Source organism: Thunnus thynnus, chromosome 13 (genome assembly GCF_963924715.1).
Source record: "Thunnus thynnus chromosome 13, fThuThy2.1, whole genome shotgun sequence".
In the NCBI taxonomy this organism is placed as follows: domain Eukaryota; kingdom Metazoa; phylum Chordata; class Actinopteri; order Scombriformes; family Scombridae; genus Thunnus; species Thunnus thynnus.
The window spans coordinates 7,757,517-7,779,497 of NC_089529.1; the positions used below are offsets into that span (position 1 = coordinate 7,757,517).

The window sequence follows — 21,981 nt, forward strand, 5'->3', positions numbered from 1 at the left end:
GGCAAGGCAAACCCTGCATTATATTGTAGGGAAAAAAAAGATTATTTTATTTTATTATTAGCTGAAATAATGTTGGAGCCAGTTGAAAACTCTCACCGGGTTATTCTGAGCATATTTAATACTAGCTCAAGCACACTTATGGCTATCCCAAACAAACTAGATAGAAAACCTTTATTTATTCAGGGAATACCAACTGAGAGTAAAGCTCTCACTCACAATGGTGCCCTGCAAATACAAAACCTAAACAAGCCATGTAACAAAAAGTCTGAAATAAACAATCTTATACAGAAATACAGCAAAAATATACGATAAATGACTTATAAAATACAAAAGAACACAAAGAAAAGACAGTGATATATTATAGCGTGATAATAGTAGTAGTAGCAATAATAGTGATAATAGGTGAATGCAGTTTTTCCCATTTCCGTATTCATATATGGGATATCCAAGGTAATGCAATCTTGTGAACAAGTACGCTCACTACAGTTTCTTAAAGTCTTAAAAGTGATAATAAGTAAAATTGTAGCTTATTTAGGATGGCTTTATAAATAAAAACGAGACAGTGTTGTTCCCTTCTAGTTGTAAGTGATGTCCACCCGACCATCTCATAAAGGATCCAATGATGGGCTCTAAAACTGTCACCTGTAATAGATAGACAGCATCAAGGGAGTTTGAGCGTATGAGCATCTGCATAGTCAAGCACTGCTGCAAAATGCTGCGTACAATCTGCAGTCTACTGCTGAAAGAGAAGCACTGCTTGTTTCTAATACAGAAATGTAAATTGAATTTCTTAGGCAGTTCTTCAACATGAGTCTTAAAAGATAATTTTTCATCTGAGCAGATACCCAGCTACTTATAATAGGGGACTAAGCAGAATAACAAAACCACTGAGGGCACAGCTTCCAATGCTGTCTCACATATTTGACACCTACATCCTACCATCCTAGGATTATTTTACTCTTTTAAGTATTCATTTCACAGGGCCAGTTCCGCAACTGCATGAGAAGTCTCATCATCATCAGTTAAGGGTGTAACATGCACTGCATGGTCAAAAATATTAATTATGAAGTTGAAAGTTTCAACAGTAGTCCCATCTAACACACACACACACACACACACACACACATACATACACATACATAAACATACGCAGGTAGAGATGAGACCAATGATATGTGGTGGTGGTGGTGTGTCCATTTATTACACAACACAAAGCACCTACAATAATCCACTCCCTGTTGCTTTAGACAGTGGATGATCTCACTTTTTTCACAGTGATTTTTTATGTGGACATGTTTAGACAAGGACATCAAACTGTTTTATCTAAATGAAAAAAAAAAAGCCTACACACAGAAATTCACAGCCAATATCACACACAAAAATAAAGCAGTGTCAACAAACAACAGTAAATTGAGTAAAAAATAGAATTTAATCATTTAAATAGTCTTTCAAAATACAAACATTGATTTGAACTTCTAAATAATATAACGTTTAGTAGCTATTCTTCATTATAACTGGCAATGTTAAATGTACAGTGTGGCTATACAAGGAAATGTGTGAGGTTTGGTAATTTATTGTATTGCTCATTTATATTAATGCGCACGTATTTAGTAGAAACTACAAATGACTGTATAATTTAAACAGTGACTGCAAATGACCCACCCTCCACCCTAACCCACCGTACCTAAATATACATATTTTAGGCTAAAGAAAATACTACCTGTGTGTAAATGACCAAGTTTATACTGTATTGAGAAACTTGTAACAGCTCTTAGTGGACCCATGCATCTATATTTGTTTGTTTCAGAATTCTGATTGCTACTTGAGAAATTAGGTTCAGTAAGCAAATCAGACACCAAAAGCATGTTTTAGATGACAGGAAGCTGAAACCTATTAAATGCTGTATTACTTCACATGTTTGAGGCCCATGAAGAACTGAACAAGATGAGTGAAAACACATCCAAACAGGTGAATCAGACAGTATCAGCCCCTGCTCCACAGTGCTAGCTGTTGTTAATATAATACCTGTGTGTTTCAGTTTGAACTGCCATAAATGAGCTGTGTTTCTGAGGTGCACCGTTAATCCTGTGGAACCACACCAACTATTTGCTTGCCCTCCCATGTGAGATACTTTGTACCACGGGGAATCTTGTAAAGCGTGATTAATGAGCCATATACACCTTAAAGTTATGAAAACAAAGAAAAAATGATCTCAGGCGTTTGCGCAACTGCAAGACATTCAATATACCCAATATCCAAATTTAACCAGACAAATCAAAAGATCAAGAATTACATTTGTCTCCACAGTTACTTGGCCATCTGGCTTACTCTGCCTCCTGAGGTAGCCCTCTGTAGCCTCACCATGTCGCAGGATGTATAGAGCCATGTAAATTGATCCCTAAAATGACAATCAGCTTCAGAAAACACACACTGCTTATATGAAAAAAACAAAAACAAAAAAAAAAAAAAAACAAGTAGCATTCCTAATATCCAGAATGGACAGCTTCATTTCAATACCAAACCCACAAGTGTGTCACAATGTAATTAAAATACCCTTAAATCCTAGAAAGGAAAAGCAAGTTTCAAGTTTTTACAAATTTCAGTACACTATAAGCTGCACAAATACAGCATAATCGTAATGGGGAATCTGTATCACATTTGCTGGCTTTATTATCTTTCATTATAAATTGCATGTTTCTCTTTATTTAAATGGAACTGTACATGGCTAAAAGATTAATGGCCCTTTGGCCACTAAATTTTTTTTTTTTTTTAGGGATCTGATTTTTACATCAGATACATTAGCTGTGCATTGCATGTGAAGCTTACTATAATGATCATTTATATTGTAAGTATACAAACCTGCTGAACAATGAGTAGGACTTTGAGGATGTTGTCAGACAAGGTTTCAACATCCTAAAGGAAGATGTTGCATATGTTGCATTTCTTGTTGCCCTGAGCCCACTACGGGCACTTACAAGTTAAACAGACATACGTACACAAAGGAGGGATCTCGCATTGAATCAACTGAGATCTTTTATGCAACTTTCTTCACTACTGCAGAAAATGCAGCTAAATCTTATCATACACCTTGCAAATATGGGTTACACCAATCGTGTGGGTTAGTGTTACACATTAAAGCCCCAAAAATGAAACAGGTTACATAGGTCGGACCATTACTTTTGAACAGCACAGCTGCTGGAGTCAAAAATAGCGGTTCGATCTATTGGAGGGCGATGGTATAAAAAAGCAGATGAGGCATATGCATTTCTTGTCTAACCACTGTTGTTGCCACACTGGCTTTAATGTCAAAGAGTGTTCTTCCCTGATCTCAGTGTAGCTCACTGGTTTTGACTGCACACGTACGTACGCACACGCTTTGCTTGTATGGATGCCAGTCTTTTGTGTGTCAATAGGATTTACAAACAACACTGAATATATTACCTTCCAAGTAGAGCATTTTATGCGTACACAGTCTTCATATGCACCTCTCCTGGACAACAAATCCATTGCACAACCTTTTATAAAGAATCCTGCACCTATGTAGACCAGTGGTTCCCAAGTCCAGTCTTCAACATCCCAAGTGCTGATGTTTTTCTCTCCTAGCGGGTTTTAAGTCTATTCATGGCATCATTCGTGGCATCCCCGACCCAAACCAGTCTATACTAGACGCTTTAATTTAAATAAAATCAGTACTTGGGGTCCTGAGAGTGGAGAACTACTGACATACACACAACTAGATGTCTCACCATTTTATCCACATTTTAAATGTGACAGACAATAATCGAGTCATTATATTGCTTTTAACATATTGCAAGTAATTCCTATGAATTTGCCTACAACGGCACACTAAACTATAGTAAATACAAGCACTCCATGTGCATGTCAATCTGACCCAACACTGGACCCTCAAGTCTTTCGCCCGATATGTTATTATGGCTTTCATGAGTAGATGCATTATTTAAAAAAAAAAAAAAAAAGTTCAAAACCCACATGTTTGCAGTCTGTTCTTGAGTACCTACATGTTGCTTGTCAGTGGTTATGTTACTGCAGACCGATGCTGTGATGGAACACACCACATGAAAATAGTTGAAAAGTACAAGTGTCTTGGTATTCATGTTAAATGTTTTCTCAGTTTTTTTTCCACATTTGGACTAATGTGGATCTCGGAGCCTTTTACTGAAGTTTGGCAGTTACAACTTACTGTAAATAACCAATTCCCCCTTATTAACATGAATACATGAGGGTTTTCTTTTCTCATATTCTTTTCCTTTCTTTATGTAGCCTAAAGGGGAAAAAGACCATTTTCCTCCGTTAATTATCAAATAAAATCTTTCCTTTTCTCACAAACCACTCATCCACTCATGAAGACTAGATCTCTGTTGGGTCTTTCTCTTCATCATCATCACTTCTGCTGCCTTTTCCCTCCTAGGGAGAGTCCATCATGGCTTCCAGCATCTCCAGGAATAGTTTGTGCATGGGTATACCACCACGGGTCTTGATGCTGTAGAAGGTGGTGAGAGCTCGTCCAGCAGTCTGTCGGAGGAGAGGCAATGTTAAAAGGAGGCGTCCTGCCCGCTGAGGGTCGTCTGGGCGCCGCTGACTTTCCAGCTCCAGCAGGGCCTGGTGGAGGAGGTCCCGCAGCTTCTGCACAGCGTCCATATCCTCGATGTAAACAGAGTCTGACAGAACAACAGGGAGGATACGGTAAGGCAGTGTGTAGAGTGTTTACCTTTTCTCAGCTTTTGCCACAGAAACAAAGCCAGTGTTGCCCAGTCACTTAACACAAAGACAAACTAACAGCAGCCTTTATTTAAGCTTTATGTGGTTCTGACAAATGATTGTATATGCAACCTTTTTGTGCCTTGAGTCTGTCTTTTTATATAAACTGTTTATGTATATATTTTTAAATACATATTTTTTCAAAAAATAATAAATATAAATATATATATTACATTTTATGTCTTTTTATATATATTTATTTAGTGTTTTTCTGTAAAGCAGCCTCCCAGATATAGTATTTCACATGATTGTACTTGTATAAACAGAGTGACAATAAACATCTTGAAGCTTGAATTTACAAAACAAACAGTGCATCTGTAGTGCAAGCAGGGCACGCTACACAACCTGCTGTTGACAGTAATCTTGAGTGGATCTCTTAGAGAAGTCTACATAAAGGTTACAACTTATTAGACTAATTTCTACCATTTATGTATGCATGTTTCTGCCACAGTACATCTGCCAGCCAAAGACGTGAAGACCATTAGAAATATATTTTTGTTTGTAATTTTGCAGTAGTTGTCGTCTAAAAACTGAAAACATTCGCTGCCTTTAACACTGGCAGTATAAGATCTTTCTCGTGGGTCATGGGCCTTCGGCTGCTGACATGCGCATAATCCCATCAAGCTTCAAAGCTTGACAACAGACATTGTCTGCACCCATCGCAGCTAATCTACTGCTTTTTGTTGCCACCAACGCCATACTGAGCAGTTAGATGACGACTGACAACATTAATTAACTAGCTACTTACATGTGGCAGAACATACACTCCCACGACTGTAAACCAAACTAATACGAGAAATTGTTTGCACAAAAAAAAAAATAGTAGATTTAAAGCCCACTATGATTAAGGCAGAAAAACATACACTTAGTTTCCAGTTTATTGGGTACAAGAAGCTAAAATCATGCAATCTAATACAACAACCTTGCAATAAATCCAACTTTTATAAAGGTTATAATGTTCAGTTTCGGTCAAAAAAAGCTTCTGTCATTTTGGTGGCTGTAGTTTGTGGTGCTGTTGAAATACATTGTGTTATGCAGAGATTATATCACTGAGTGTAGACTAAATATTAGGACCATCTCTTAGTATAACACATTACAGTTCAACAGCAATATAAACTAAAACCTCCAAAATGACCATACAGTTGAATCAACACCTCTCTAAAGCAGTTTTTAGAGAAAGTGGACATTATAACATTCATAAAAGGTAGGATTTATCACAGGCCTGTCGTATTATTAGTTTTAACCAGGTCTACGTAATAACCTGGGAACTGAGTGTGGTTTTTGTAAAACAGTTTATTATATTCCACTAAGTTATGTGCAGGATCCTCCCCTAAAGGAAGTGGTGAGTGCTGCCCCTTTATAAGCCTAATATTATGTCTCATTAAAATGTAATGATTTCCTCTGATGTTAGCAGAGACTGTGGGAAACTGGAATTGTTCAGTAATACCACCAGAGCACACTTTTAAGCAGATGGAGTTTAGTCTACTGACTGCAGGTGATATGAAAACCTCCAATTTGCACTATATCACTAATAATAGTTCTTTAAGCTGTAAGTAAATGTTGGTTCGCCAAAATACTAAGTATGATAACTGTCCAATCACAGAAGTATAAATACCTGAGTTAGTGAGTGCGATGGCTTTTAGCATGACAAACTCCTCCCGGTCCACGTTTAGTGCACGGAAACGGCGGGCGAGTTGACTAATTGCTGCATTTAGCTCTGTCAGTCCAGCAACACGTGACATCTCCTCATCAAGGACAAAATCCTCTGCGAACACTACCTCGTCTTCACAGCCAAGCGAGCGGTACGCTACGCCCAGCACCAGCACCTCCAGCCAAACTGACTGCAGCACGGACATCTGGTCTGCTAGAGACAGCGACAGGAAGCCTGCAGGGGAATAAAACCGATGGAGAGAGAAGACTGAATGCAGAGGAGGCCGACTGGTTATAGGTAAAAACTTGGGAAGGTCAAATGAAACAGCAAGCACTGGTCCTATGTCTTTATAGTACCAAGTAGTGGTTTCATAGACAGCTGGTGACCTTACTCTGGCTTGTAATACAGATAACCTTTGCACTATTGAACCATTAGCACAGATTCAGCAAAGAAGTAAAATGCCAATCTCCTCTCCTGACACACACCCAATAATCAATATAATATATTTTGACTATATATTTTGTCACAAACATTTTCATTTTGAGCAATGTGCATAAAGATTATTTAGACAAAACCTGGTTAAGATTTAAAACTTGGTATATATTTTAAGCACCAATAATAATATTACCATTTGATAATGCTGAGAAGTTCTTGTTGTACCCAACAATTACACTGTTCAGCCATCATCACCACCATCATCATCATCATCATCATCATCATCATCATGATCATCATGTTCACACAGGTCATTTTATAATAGTCAGTCCTCTGCTTCTGAGGGAATAAATCCAGAAGTCATGGTCTGGGTGAAACATGACACAATATGTTTCTTCCCGGTCAGTGAGATTGGTTCAATACTTCTCTTTCATTGCTGCCATGTTATCACTGCCTCTCTTCCCCAGTATGATCTTCGCTGCATCTCTTACCAGGAATGTGTTTGGCCCAGCCAATGATGACGACCAGCTCACGGTCAGCAAGGTCACAAAGGGTGGTGAGTGTGCGCTGGGCTGTGTCGGGCTGCAGAGGGTCGGGCATAGCAAATAACTTTTCTGGCTCAGCCACTAGAAGGTGGGACACGATGATGTTGGAGGAGCCTGTTTCACAAAATACACAGAGAGGAATTGGTTAATATGATGGAATAAAACTTGCCGTGTACATTCATAGCTGGACTGATACCCAAAATATCTACTCTGTTATTGTCTAAACTAACATGCTGCTTTATACAATATGCTGATTTGTGCTGGTGTTCACTGGAATCACCTGTGTATTCTTATTTCGATAGTAGTGTAAAGTAGTTTCTGCACAGTCAGGTTTATGCAAAAAAGTTGCACGATAGATCATCATGTAAATTTACTCAAATTAGCACAGTTATAATATTTCACTCTTGTGTTGATGGCAGGAAAAAGCAGGAAGAGGGCGCTGTTTTCTTATCAATTCCAATAGGTTTGAAGAGTTTTATGTATTGCTTGTGTTCTCTGGTCAATGGATGTATCAAGTTGAGTTCTAAGCACCTTGAGTTTTAACTCCCCAGCACATCTCACATTTTTGAAGGAGCATTCTGATCGCCTCAAGTTTAAAAAGAAAAAAAGAGGTTTAACTCTGAGCAGATTAACTATATCTCTAACTAGAGTGAGGACCTCCCAACTGAACTGTGACTGACCCCCCAGAACTTAGATTTGTCTGTTATTGCTGTTTTTAGTTGCCTGAAGATAGTTGCTGTTGGTTGTTACATGTAGCTTGCCAGCACACAATTGATCGACAGCCGATTATGCGTGCCTAGCAACAGCAAGATGCCCCTCAAGATAAAAAAAACTCATCCTGAAACATGTAGTTGGAATTCAATATCAAATATAGTGAATGTGTAAGCTGATGCTGTCTTTACTGACTGATAGTTAGCAATTGATAGTTTCACAAAAAGTCTTTTATTGAGCCGTTTTTCCTCAGTTTGATTAACCTAATAGTATTAAACTATGCTGTGTGTTATAGAAGAAAACACAAATGACAAAACAAGAATATAATCCCACCTTTTTCACTCTCCTTTGTCAGTGGTAGAGGGGCACTCTGGTATGTTGCATTCTCCACTTCTGGGCGCCTTTTGTACTTCTGTCTTCCACCTCGGACCCTGTCAAGACGAACTCCTACATCATGAAACATAAAATAATTATGATTTATGGCTGAAAAAACATACTACATTTAAAAGATTAGCACAATGACACTGAACATATAATATCAAATGCGGCTACACAGCTTCTGCTATTGTCAAAGGAACTTCACTGCACAACACAAACACTCACCCTCTTTCAGCATGCCTACTTTGAGGCACTTGGTGAAGCGGCATGCCTGGCAAGCCTTTCTGCGCCTTTTGGTGATCTCACACTCATTTGATGCTGGACAGCTGTATTCAATGTTACCTTTATAGAAGAAGAGACAATGTTTAATTTTAAACATACAATCTATCCAGAGCTGAAAACACATCAGGCAATTTACCCACCATGTTTCCCAACGTACAAACAGTATGACAACTTCTAAGTTTTCATGGTTATTGTCTAACAGACCAGTATAAACCAGATGGGCCAGTTGTAGTGACCTTGTATTGAAGCATGTTAAAGAATAACACCGTTAGTATGTGATGTGGGTCCGTAGTCATTCCTGCATTCTTCAGCCTTACTACCGCTATGAAGACTGGGGATGCCTCGGGCTGTTGCAGATCTGTGCTGGAGCTGATGAGGGCATATTTCCATTGATCGGTACCAGCTATATTATACTATTTCGCTACCCTGCCCTCCAGCTATACCAGCTCTCAGGCAAGTGTAATAAACATCCAGTTATTCTCCATTAAAATATAAAGAATGTATGTAGTGAGTTCACAGGTCACTGAGTAACACTACAAGATATTTTGAGAATATGAGAGAAATTTCCTATTGACTACGACAAATATAATAATATATCTTTAACTGACTGTGCTCTTGAAAGGCTTCAGTGGAATAATAGAATACAGGCAGGGTTCAGCTATATGTAGAAAAATAGAAACATCTGTAATTAGTTTCTCAAAAGCATGGAAAGAATTTTACACTTTTGTGTTTCTCGGATGAAAAAGCTGACAGTGTCACACAGAAGGCCGTGGTCAGTAGTGGTCAGTGTCAGACACAAGGCTCCATGTTTAACATGATTCACATACTTCAAATGTAAAACCTGTCCTCTTGTTACTTTACATCAGGTATCAGAGTATCATCAACTGTACGCTGCAATGCAAATGCTTAAACTTCACCACAACACACACCTTGGATGGTTCTCTTGAAGAATGCTTTGCAGGCCTCACATGAAGCTACGCCGTAGTGATAACCTGAAGCCACATCCCCACATACTAAACACAGCCTCTTGGGTAACGTGCTCAGGGCGTACTTGCATCGCCCTGCTCCATTTCCAGTGGAGCCTTCCTCTGCCCCATCACCACCCTCGTCTTTAAAGTGGCAACGCAGAGCTGGTGTATAGAGTGGCGGGGAATAACGTTTAGCGCTGTCTCCTCTGGTTCCTCCACCTCCGCTTTGAGAAGAGTCTGAGGAGGCCCCGCCAGGGCTGGTCCGACCTCCCCCGCCTCCCTCTGGACTGCTTGGTTCTGCTTTTATGTAGACATCGGACCGACGCTCCCTGGAAGACATGACGTCTAAAGGGGAAAAAATAAACAACAAAGAAAGGTCAAAGTAAATAAAGGCATTCAACTTTTACCTCAAATGTTTGTCTTTTAAACTATGTTCACACCAACTGATAAAAACACATGGTGCAGGTCAGATATATAATATAAACATCTAAACAGGTAAAAAGTATATGTATTACATTCATTTCAGATTTTTTTCTGATTTTGGATTTTCTTTCAGTAAGTTGAAATAAATCTTTAAGGAGCCAGATATCTTCTAATAAAATTTTATCTAAGCAAAGATTGGCATTTTCATAATCACAATGACTAATTCACTTGATTTGTTTTTCTCTTTGGCATTTTCCAAATAAAAGAGAGAGGGAGAAAGCACAAGTACTGTCCAACACGGGCTGCCAGACCTTTTTACTACCCCAGCCCACCCTGCAGCCTCAGACCTGATCTTCATGCCAACTGATCAGTAATGAATTATTATTGTCTTATTTGCCCTTTTGCCTACAGATTTCACAGAAATCAGAAGTGAACACGTGGCAAAAAGCAAAACAAATGCAGGCATTCAGACCAACTTTTAACCTTGGTTAAAGCCCAATTCACAATTACTAAGCTACACCCAGTGACTATTATTATTATTAAATTATTATTAAATTTTTATTATTAAAATCTTGGTCATTTTTCTTTGCTGGAAGTATGGACTGTGGAAGCACCTGGATTTTGTATTATCAGCATGCTAATACGCTAATATCACAAAAGCTTTAGCAGCATTGAGTCTCCATGTTGTTTTGTTTGTACTATTTTTTCTCAGCTAGGTTGTTTAAACCATCAACAACAAAAAGAAAACAACACCTTGGATTCACTAAAACCTTTTCACACCTAATAAAAAACTATACAGTCCCCAGTGCACCCCCACAGTGTGAAGTCTTTGTCTCTGACATTTCCAGACATTAAAATAGCCAAGGTGACTGGATGAAGGTCGCCATGCTCATAAACAGTGACCGCTCCTCACTATACAGACACATAAGTTATGTTCACGCAAGTAATAGTGCTGCAGCAACCTGCTTCCCTGCCAAAGACTGTCTGTACTTCTCAATTTAATTACAGAAACTATAGCCTCTCCTACCATAGATGAATAAGCACCAAGAAAGAAATTACAGTAAATACCTCATGCAAGCCATGAAATTACAAATATGTTCATGATTCCAAATACAAGTACACAGGAAGCTCATGACTTCAAAATTATAGCTAGTATGTATTGCACCTGTAACTTCTTCAATGAGAAAAAAAAAAAAAACTATGGCACAATTTCAGCTCTGCAGGGGGCAGAAGAAGTTTGCAGCAGCCGCTTTCCCGACACCGACATTTATAATCTATTTGTAAGCCATTACAACAACGACATAAAACAAACGAGCATTCCTTAAAATAATTCCTTAAGACAAAAAAACATTATGACAATCGAAAGAGAAGATTTAATGTCTTAAGTGAGTGTACAGTTCTGACTCCCAACAGCAAGTGCAAACCCAGTGGAGAGCAATGTGAATAGCCATGAGTAATTTGATTTATGCTTTTAAGCAGCGATTCAGCTTCCAGTAACTTCGTCCTGATGCCAAATGTCTGAACCCTCAATGCCAATCATACATTGCACCCATTATTTATGACACAATTAGCCTAAAACAGCCTGATCTCTTTGACACGGGATGTAATAATATCAAATGGGCATAAGTGTGAGGAACAGGCAGATGGGTGAATATCTGAGCCAGGTTATTAGCTGAGTAAAATGACCACTACTCTGACTACTTTAGGGTAATTAATCAAGAGCATAGGTGTACTACTCCTGTAATTACACCCATAAGGAGGTCTGGTCAGTATACTGTAAAGCCACACAAAGACAAATTATTCAAGTTTCATTATACTGTCTGGAAGTGACTTTGTACTTTCACGATTCTTAGCAAATGATAGATTTACTTTAATCAACTGCACTTCAGGGATCAGAGAAATTGGTTACAAGGAGGGGAAAAGGAATAAACGGGGCATGAGTTGTAGTCTGTGCCACATCTGTCTTTGGGCTCCAACTCATCAGTGGATATATTAATGCAGGGCCTTACTTGAACGATTGTACTGTTGTTCCAACTTAATAGATCACTGTGTGAGGACGATGAGATGGGATCTCTGCAGCCTAAATAGCCTCAATCCAGTTAAGACTTGAAAGTGACTTGTGATTTTCTCATGCACATACTGGCAATCCAGTGCAATTACCAACCAACCATGTTTTCTTCTTGTTTATCAGCTGGGCTGATAATCCAGTAGCAGACGGCATGTTTACAAAGTGTTGCAATGTTGAAAATACAGTGCTTATGGTCGGTTCAATGCTCCAATATCTCACCCTGCCCACAATGACAACATTACATGCAGTAGTATGTTCTGTACACACTGGTATGGTTGATTCTGGAGGGGATTCATTGAGCAATGTGACCACGTAAATCATATTCTGATTGATTCACATTTTTGAAACTAAATTTCTGAGTTACATGAAGTTAAACACTGATATGCCTTATCTAAAGACATTAACTGTCAACCTTGAACACAAAACTATCAGTCAACAATATGTGAGTTTATGGCATAGCCTATAACTAGTCAGTCCTGACCTGTACTGTATACTGTCTGTCAGGCTGCAGAATTATGAATAAATGTTATATACTTTTCATTTATTTATAAGACATCTATAATGAACAGCCTCTATTGACAACTTTACATCTAGATACACTTTACATCACAGAGTGATTAGACATTATCCTTAGAAAAACATGATTTTCTCTGCTTCATTAGATAAACATACCACTTAAAAGACACCGTCTTTTAACTTATCAGTTAAATACTCTTGCCTCTGTCCTTCAGTCTAGAGCTGCAACGATTAGTCAATTAATTGATTAGTTGTCAACTATTGAATTAATCATCAACTATTTTGATAACTGATTAATCATTTGGAGTCATTTTTCTAAGGAAATAAAATGTCCAAATGATCTGATTCCAGTTTCTCAAATGTGAATATTTTCTGGTTTCTTTAGTCCTCTATGACAGTAAACTGAATATATTTGGGTTGTGAACAAAACAAGACATTTGAGGATGTCATATTGGGCTTTGGGAAACAGTGATCAACATTTTTTTCACAATTTTCTGACATTTTATAGACCAAACAACTAATTGATTAATCAAGAAAAAAAAACTGACAGATTAATTGCTAATGAAAATAATCATTAGTTGCAGCCCTACTTCAGTCAGTTCATGTACTTGAAAATATGATTTCAAGGTTGACCAAAGCTGGACAATATCAGGGTTAAAGACCAACCGAGGGGAAAAAAACAAAGGGAAAAAGGAAGATAGCTCACATTATGTTGATGTTATGAGGAAAACTAAGTCAGCGAAATTGCCACAACAATCTCACATAACACAGTCTATGTGTTATTTACATATATGCAGTATGTGTACAGTATGTACAGTTTATAGATAAAGACTCTTTACCTGACACCTTGAGCTCAACACACTAAGATACTGAATCTTTACTTACTCTAGATATCACTGAATGCAAACCAAGTATGCTTTTATCATATTTACTGCTACAGCAATAAATGCCATCCAATAGTGGTTGGCAGTCAAACACTTTATTTGGAGTTTGCCCCCTCTGTACTTTAAAGTAGCACTGTTTGGCAAGCTCAGCAAGGGGGTCACAGCAAACCCAGCCTGTTTAAAGTTTAGCTTGCTTGGACTGAGTTTACAAGCTCAGTGAATGAATCAGCCAACAGTATATGAGCCCAGAAAATCAACCATATCATTCTGTTTTGCTCAGACTTTCTGACCAGACCAGTGAGCACCATGTGCACCGCTGGCCACATAAGAGGAACATCAGTTTCAGTCACGAAAATGTTAAAGGAGCAAGCGATAATAGCTAAATATTTACTTATTCGTTTAACCAAAGCAGATTAAACTGTGTTTAAAACCAGTCGGGGTTGGCTACGTTGCTTTGTTTTCTATTTAACATGCCAGAGAAACGTGTCGTGTGTACTGTAAACTAATGTACAGGCATGTTTGGGTTAGCATTAGCTTTAAAATCACCGAATACATTATAAGTGCAGGTTAGCTTCTCTTAGCTAACTAGCTAGCAGAAGCTAGGCGTTAATCTTGACTGAGCTCTATTTCTGTCACTCTGACCCGGACTATGCTGCATCTTACCTTGATAACGGTGACTAGTACAGCACTGAAGTGTCTCCACGGTGTGATAACATGGCACAGGTTTGACAGAAAATCAGAGTCCAGCAGCTGCTAGCTCGTTGTAGGCTGAGTGCTGCGATGGGCCGGGCTACAATCTGCCTTTACTACCAGCTGCTAGACAGTAAAGGATGGAGGCACTGCAGCTATAACACGTTGGTTCAAGAGGCTCTCTGGACACAAATGCAGTTTTCAGCATTATTTAACTGCCAATTCAACTCGCTGTTAATATACTTTTTCTGCACAGGCTTCAATGTTCTTCACAAACTACTCTCAGTAATTTAGAGTTCAGAAAACAAAACTCATGTGCTCTCATATGACAGGGGAACATCACAAAAACGTGGTTGTTGTGACACTGGAGAAATATGTTCAACCCTAATTGTGTGCCTGACTGGCATGGTCAGGAATTAACTTACATGAACCATAACTCCACACTCTCAACTTATTTTACCTGACAGAATACCAAAAGAGAGTCCTTATGATGAATGTCTGTCTGCCAGGTTTGACTCACACGTTTAACTGGTGAGTGTTAATAATTTAATTGGTGTTAATTTGTTTTGCACACCGTGAAATTCCACCTTCATTGTATTGTGGCACATATGTTGACTCTGCTAAATGGAAAATACTGCAGAAAGCTTTCATTTTCCCCCAGTCTGCATCCAGCACCCAAAAAACAAAGGACTCTAAAGTTATGGCGTCATCAAGCCGTTTACACTGATAACTTGATTGCTCCTTTCTCCTCACACAGGATTTTGGACATTCTCACATTGATTTCATGCTACTTAAGCAGAGGGCAATCCTCTCTCCCCTCTATCCACTACATGTCCCTTGTTTATCCTTTTTGGGTTTGCAGGGCAATCACAACCCACCCCTTCAGGCTTCCAATGAGTTCATGCACTATAATTTCAGAGCAACAGACCCAAAGATATGACTAAGTTGCAGCTGCTGACCCTGCTTTTCTCAAAAAGGAACTTGTCCTGTGAGCTGTTTGATTGCAACAGAATGAGGCATGCTGTATGCTATCACTAACCACTCGTAATATTCTGGGTGTGAAATGAGAGGTCAGCACCTTCAAAAATTGTACTCTGGTGTTTTAGCTGCATTTCTCCTTCCACGTCCCTCTTTTGTCTGTGAGTATTTTCTTAAGAAGACCCGAACATTGCCCAGCTACGGCCTTACAAGAATGAAATGTGAGGTAGGTGAGGCACTTGACCGCACAGCACAAATAACAGACATAATCCCAGATGGAGCACAGCACAATAGCGTAATATTTCATCAGCATAAAAGGTGATGTGAGAAGAGATTACCTGTTTGCTGAACTGGTGTTTGAAGCCTATGTATCCGTGATTCCCAGTGGTGGTTCAATGAAGTGCTATTGCTTTGAGCTGAAGTCTGCAGTTATCAGGACACCTGCAAAGTAAGCAAAGGTTTTGAGTGCCACAGATACTTTTCATGTTAACCTGCCATTTGTGGTTTTTTAACAGTCAAATACCCCAAAGTACATTGTGTCCTGTCCCACAATGACAACCATGATTTGTGAGAGCAAGCTGTACATATTAGTTTATTAAAGGGCTCTTAACATTAACAGCAGTGCCAATCTCCATGAGTGCAAGAGAGAACCTACTGTATATATTGGCAGTAGTTTTGTTTCCTCTATTATAAGGCCTGTGTATACTCGTAACACTGGCTTTTCCTTCCTAAAATACATAACCCACTGTATCTGTCCAGATTTCTGTACGCTACTCGAGTTCCCTCCCCCCTTACACTGCGTGACACACTCCAAAGGTCACAGTCACAGGAATGCTTGAAGGACAGACAGAGTAAAGCCAACACCTTGTCTCTCTCACTCCTACAAAGTCATAAGCTGAAGTTTGGTGATAACTCTGTATAAACACTTCAAGAGACTAGTTTTAATTTAAAAAAACATTACAGCAAACATTATTATAGTTACTTTTTACAGTGTAGATGTGACTCTGGCTTTGGATATTTTAAAAAGTAGTCAACATTAAATTCAAAATTTTAACCAAGAGGAACCTCCTGCTTTTTTTTCCCCTTGTTTCTTGTTTTCAACTTATTTGAGGAACAAGTCTGTAATAATTTGTGGAAACAAACTGTGATGTATATCTATATTCTTTCTATCTATATATTCTTTCTATCCATTCTTTGGCCACAGAAACCTGACAATTGATTAAATTAAAGCTGTAGATTTTGATTTTTGCATTGTAACAGGCTGTTAAACAAACTACAGTAGTGAATGACATTCACTCAAATGATCCTCTGTGCAAAATGTTACCTCTGAACACACTTTTAAATGAAAAAACAAACGTCAAAGCACATAAACCAGTCCTCCCTTTGTCTAACATGGTTTAAAAGCTTTCTCAATTGTTTGGGGGTGGGGGGACCGGTGGTCTTTGTCACTGATAATGCATCACACTGACTATACATAAAACTCTTTTTAAGGTTTTCACATGCGGCGCACTGTGGAGACGACGAGAACAGCACCCAGGGGTGACCTTGCTTACTGATCTTGGACCGGTGAAAGGTTAATTGCCAAAGTGGATTATGCCTTAAGATCAGTGATCTCAATCCTGGTCCAGCAGGCTTGGTGACTTGCACAGGTCAGTGTGTTGAGGCAGAAGGAGGATCAACTCAGGGAGGGGGTTCAAATACATATTTCAAAAAAAAAAAAAAGCTGAACTGTGTATAGAGTTGAAGAAGTGCGGGGTGTCACTTACCCTTTTAAATGAGGACATGCAGTGAGCCATAGGAGCACTATTATCGGCTGTAATCTTATTCAAACATGGGCCGGCATTCTTCATTTACTCTCTAAGTGACAATGCATCCAATTTAATAAGACATTTTGTGTGTGTATGTGTGTGTGTGTATGCGTGTGCGTTTGTGTGTGTATGCGTGTGTGTGTGTAGGAGGGGGGTTCATCAGCGAGGAGAGGATTAACCTTTTCATAGAGTGTTGTAGCATTTATTAACGCGTGAATTAGTCAGGAGGTAAATTATGAGAGGAGTGTCAGCTCGACAAGAGGCTCCTACTGCAAATTATTACACAAATATTTATTCAGCGGCTCGTGCCCCCTACCCCCAATAACGTGGCCACGCGAACTTAGCTCTGTGCATGCACACCAGACTACCGATAAGACAGCAGAAAAGATTAATAATAGCCTAAACCCACTGTGAGCTCAATCTCTGCAGTGTAGGCTAAGTGAGGATACTTACTGGGAAATGCAAAAAAAACATCGCAGGGTTGCTTTTTATCTGAAGTCAGCCAAGTCTTCTGCGGCTGGGGTGTCCACAGTCGGTTTACCCGGTTTAACGGCGCTGTCCGAGCCTCGCAGGATTTCTCACATCCCGTCACAACATCAACAACACGCAGCGACACGTACCGTCTGATTATCCGCCTGTTCGGTTCCGTACACCGCTGTTATAAATTCTCGCCTTCGGCTGCCACAGCTGAGGTTGTAGCTGGACATTTAGCGTCAATACGTTAAAGAAGGAAACCTGAACGTCCGGTGACGACGTTTCACAATGAAACACTGTCGACGCACATAACCGTTGTAACGTTTCTCGAGCTGGACGAAGCCTCGAAGCGAAATTGTATTTAACACAAGAGAGTCGTCTTATACTACGTGAATATACCACTCACTCACCAGAATGACACTAAGCCTAATATTACTACATTAACATAACTCGTTGTTTTGTTTTAAAACGCTTAAACAGTGTGATTTCCGGTTCCTGCTAGTTCCCTCGCGGTAGCTTGACGCAGCTCGGTGACGTAGTCTCTATCCCGCGCCTTTCCTCCTCCCTCTGGCCAACTTGCGTCCGTTGTGTCTCCGTTACGTCCGCACGCTCCATCCACCAGCGTCATCAGCATTATAATAAGGGCCTGCAACTCCTGTGGAAAAAAAAGACCCAGTCTATGTTAATCCTAATGTAGTCCAGGTCTATTCATTTAGATTATAGAGTGCTGATTTCTGATCAGTTCTCTGCAAATCGATGGTGTCGTGCAACTAATCAATCAGTGCATGTTCTCGCAGCAGAAAAAGTGCCTCCCCACTGTAAATGAAAAATTGTCATATTCCCAGACACACTTAAAAATGCCTAAAATACTACTTTAAGTTTAAATGTAAGTTTCTATTGGTTGTATTGTACGTTTTGTCCACTAATAGTAGTTTTATTCTAATATTTTTAACTTAAAATACCATATAATTCAATATCCGATGAAGATATCTTTGTATTAAAATTGTCACAAGCTTTTAAGGACTGCTGCAGAGAGAGCAGTAGGCTGCATGTCCCTTGCAGCACACCTCTATGGAAAATCATGCTGTCGGTCTTGTGACACTGACCGGCTCTCTCCACCACTACACTGTTTGGACCGGAGCCAAGGAAGAGGAGATCAGGAGATCACCGCAATGGGATGGGGAAGGGGAATAATGAAGGGATTGTAGTTTGAGGGGGGGGGGGGACGCAACACATAATTTACCAAATGCGTTATAAAATAGTCTCAAACATGTCTCAGATATCTTTTACGTATGGTTCAAGGTAAAGAAATGATTGTTCCGTCTAACTTTGTAGCCTGCGCTCTTCAACATGCCTGACAACAGCTGGCACAGAGAGAACTTGTCACAGCGGAGTTGACAACCTTGTCCTCTGGTTTTTAAAAAGGAATTTAAAAAAAACAGGGTGTTGTATGTAAAAAAAAAAAAAAAATAGTATAATAGGTAATTTCTAAAGACCCCAGCATTATCCATCTCTCATTATGGACTATTACACATTAGTCTAGTCTGTTTAAACCAATAAGCACTAACACACTTGCGTTCCCCTGTCTGTGCCAAAAGTGCAGGACAACAGGGTGTCTGCGTCTTGGTGTGGTCACATGTAAGCAGCGGGCTCCGGGCTCTGGACAGGATTTTCTTGGTGCGCGCATGAGAGGAAAAACTGACGGCAGTGTCATTGCGACCTTGAAGCAAGGTCATTCCGTCTCTGCTGCAGACACTGCAATTCTGCGGGGCTGCATCATACTGGTGCAGAGTCTGCATTATCATCATTCTGTCAGAGAGGCGAAGCCCGTCATGCTATATTCATGAGATTTACTCAGAAACCAGAAAATTGGATTCATTAGAAACGGTTCATGTTTTGAGGAGATTTACTGCGTCTTAAATAATAAGTGCAAGTGTCTCACACGTGACTGTGTGTAGTTGTGGAGGATATGTGTTTAAACTATGAAGCACGGAGGAGTAGAAATGCCAGCTGGAGTCCCTGGGGTGCTCCTTACAGCAGGCTGTGACCTCAGACAGGTGTCAGCTGATAGTCTACATAAATACCAAGACGCCATTGTGCCTGTGGGACACAAAAAACATTGGACATTGCATCAGTGAGTCACAGATAACACAACTGATAGAGAACAGTCTCCACCTATACTAGAAACACCTTGATCTGTATATAATCATAATTACTGGGCTATAGTAAACTGAATATTTATGGGTTCAACTACAAACACCATGGTGGCCTTCAGTTTGTCTCACATCCAGAAGACTTGACAGATGGATGGACAGCTGACAGAAGTAAACCATGTCAGGAAATAAAGCACAAGGGATGCTGACATTTCTAAAAAAGCTTAATGTCTGTGTTAATTGCTACATTTATATCCATGCTCTCATTACTTAATGCTAAATGCTACTGCTGCACAATTTGTATCAGGTTTACAGGGGAAATCCACCCTAAAACAAGATCTACATTATATGATATTTAAATGATTATCAAATATGGACTTGTTTCCCCAAGCTGGAGACTTGGCAATGTCATAAATGTCAGTCCAATTAAATTTGAGGGTTTTTTAAAAATATGTCAGTAATCAGTTTGATTTGAATGTGAAACACTCAAATTAGAAAACAGCCACATTATGGAGAAGCTCCAGGATTTGTCTCTAAATGACCCAGTCTGTTGTTCAACTGAAGGAGAAACTTGTTCAAAGCTGGTATGTGCGATACTGTAGACATGACATATTTGGCTTCTAATTTGGGGTGGATTTTCCCTTTAACTCTAGGTCAGGAGTGTAGCCTACATCAGCACTACTATCACGACCCACTGTCCGCCCTCTAGTGGCAGCACACGGGAAACTGCAGCAGCGGTGCTGATGACGTTATAGCAGCTGAGCGTCTGTGTCCTCCAGTAAAAGGTCACCCACACTGCCACTGCACATCATCACTGCCTGCTGACTTCCTGATTGCAATGCCAGAACGCTGCTTTTTTTTTCTTTTTACATATCCTGCAGGAAAGTGTCAGATTTCCAAAGGGCAGATGAATATTCACATGGTTTCTGCTCCTCTAAAACGTTTTGCTTCACTCACCATACAAACACAACGACTGCAATTTGTCTCATTTAAAATCATTCAAATGTTCGGTAATGAACAAAGTGAAGTCAAAGGATTCAGATCTTGGATGTATTGAATTATACTGTTAAGTCTTGGACTGTTGTAGAGGGGGAAATGTGTCAGTGTGTGCCATCTGCTGGTTGTTTTAAAAAATAAATCAGCGGTCATTCACTTATAGTGGGAGGGGGGGGGCATTACAAGTTAATGATTGCTGCTTTGATACATAAGATATTTTGTGACATTTGGCCACATCAGCTTTTCTTTCAAAGGAATTAAAATACAGACAACAAAAGAACTACAATCGCAGTTTACGTCTGCACCATGTTTGTCCTTGGTGCCATTTTCAGATTGAAACATTTTCAGATAGAGTTTCCAGGCAGAGTATCACTTACATGGATCAACTGAGGAGCTTCTGTGTATGCTCAAAGGGTCATATTAAAAACTTGAAGGGCATTTTTACTGTGCCTTCACAATACAGTATGTATGCTATTCAAATCTTGCAGCATATGCCTGACCTGTCTCCACCAAACTAGATTGATCTACAGAGAGCATAAAACCACATGAGTGACACTTTCCTCCCTCTCTGTGCATAAAACAAGGCCTTTATTTGAACTCTGATAAATTGCATGTAGAAACAACTAATATTTCCTTGAATCAGTTTTAAAGCTAAGCTTACATACAGTATGTTGCAGCAGAATGTTCAAGGGATGCCAAAGTCTGTCCAGACTTAAATATCTCAACAACTATTTGATAGATTGCTATGAAATTGTGTACAGACCTTGATAATACCCAGAGGATAAATCTCTGGTGATCCCTGACTTTTCCTCTTGCACCATTATGAGGGTGACATTGTGTCTTTGAGTGAAATGTCTCAACGATTCTTGGATGTATTGCCCTGAAATTTGGTTCAGACATTCTTGATGAATTGTATCAACTCTGGTGATCCCTTAACTTTTCATCTAGCAGCTTGTCCAACTTTGGTTTATGACCAAACACCTGCAATGGCACTCCTATCAGCCTCAGCTGTACTTTGTGTTTAGTGCTAATTAGCAAATGTTAGTACGCTAAAATGCTAAACTAAGATGGTGAACATGCTAAACATTATACTCTTGTTACTTCTAAATATGTGAAAATGTGTAAATATGTGAATTATTCAGACCAAAAGCATTTTCAAAACAGCTCAAATTAGAAAGCAATTCTCATAATTCCTCTTCACCTGTAGCTGTTTCAGATATTTTTTTATTTGGATATCTTGTA

The 21,981-nt window shown here is 39.4% G+C and overlaps 1 protein-coding gene across 2 annotated transcripts; it reads right to left on the minus strand.

Moving 5' to 3' along the window:
* Positions 1-1,174: 1,174 nt before the first annotated feature.
* Positions 1,175-18,051, minus strand: esrra (estrogen-related receptor alpha). Of its 2 annotated transcripts, XM_067607592.1 has the most exons (8): positions 17,570-18,051; positions 15,647-15,749; positions 9,711-10,094; positions 8,725-8,841; positions 8,455-8,568; positions 7,357-7,524; positions 6,395-6,664; positions 1,175-4,679 (listed from the first exon to the last, which is right to left on the minus strand). In XM_067607592.1, the coding sequence occupies exons 3-8, from the start codon at positions 10,087-10,089 to the stop codon at positions 4,426-4,428; spliced, it is 1,302 nt and encodes a 433-aa protein (XP_067463693.1). In that variant the 5' UTR covers positions 10,090-10,094; positions 15,647-15,749; positions 17,570-18,051; the 3' UTR covers positions 1,175-4,425. The 2 variants fall into 2 exon arrangements, with proteins under 2 accessions (XP_067463693.1, XP_067463694.1); XM_067607593.1 differs by lacking the exons at positions 15,647-15,749; positions 17,570-18,051 and adding an exon at positions 14,304-14,523.
* Positions 18,052-21,981: the final 3,930 nt, after the last annotated feature.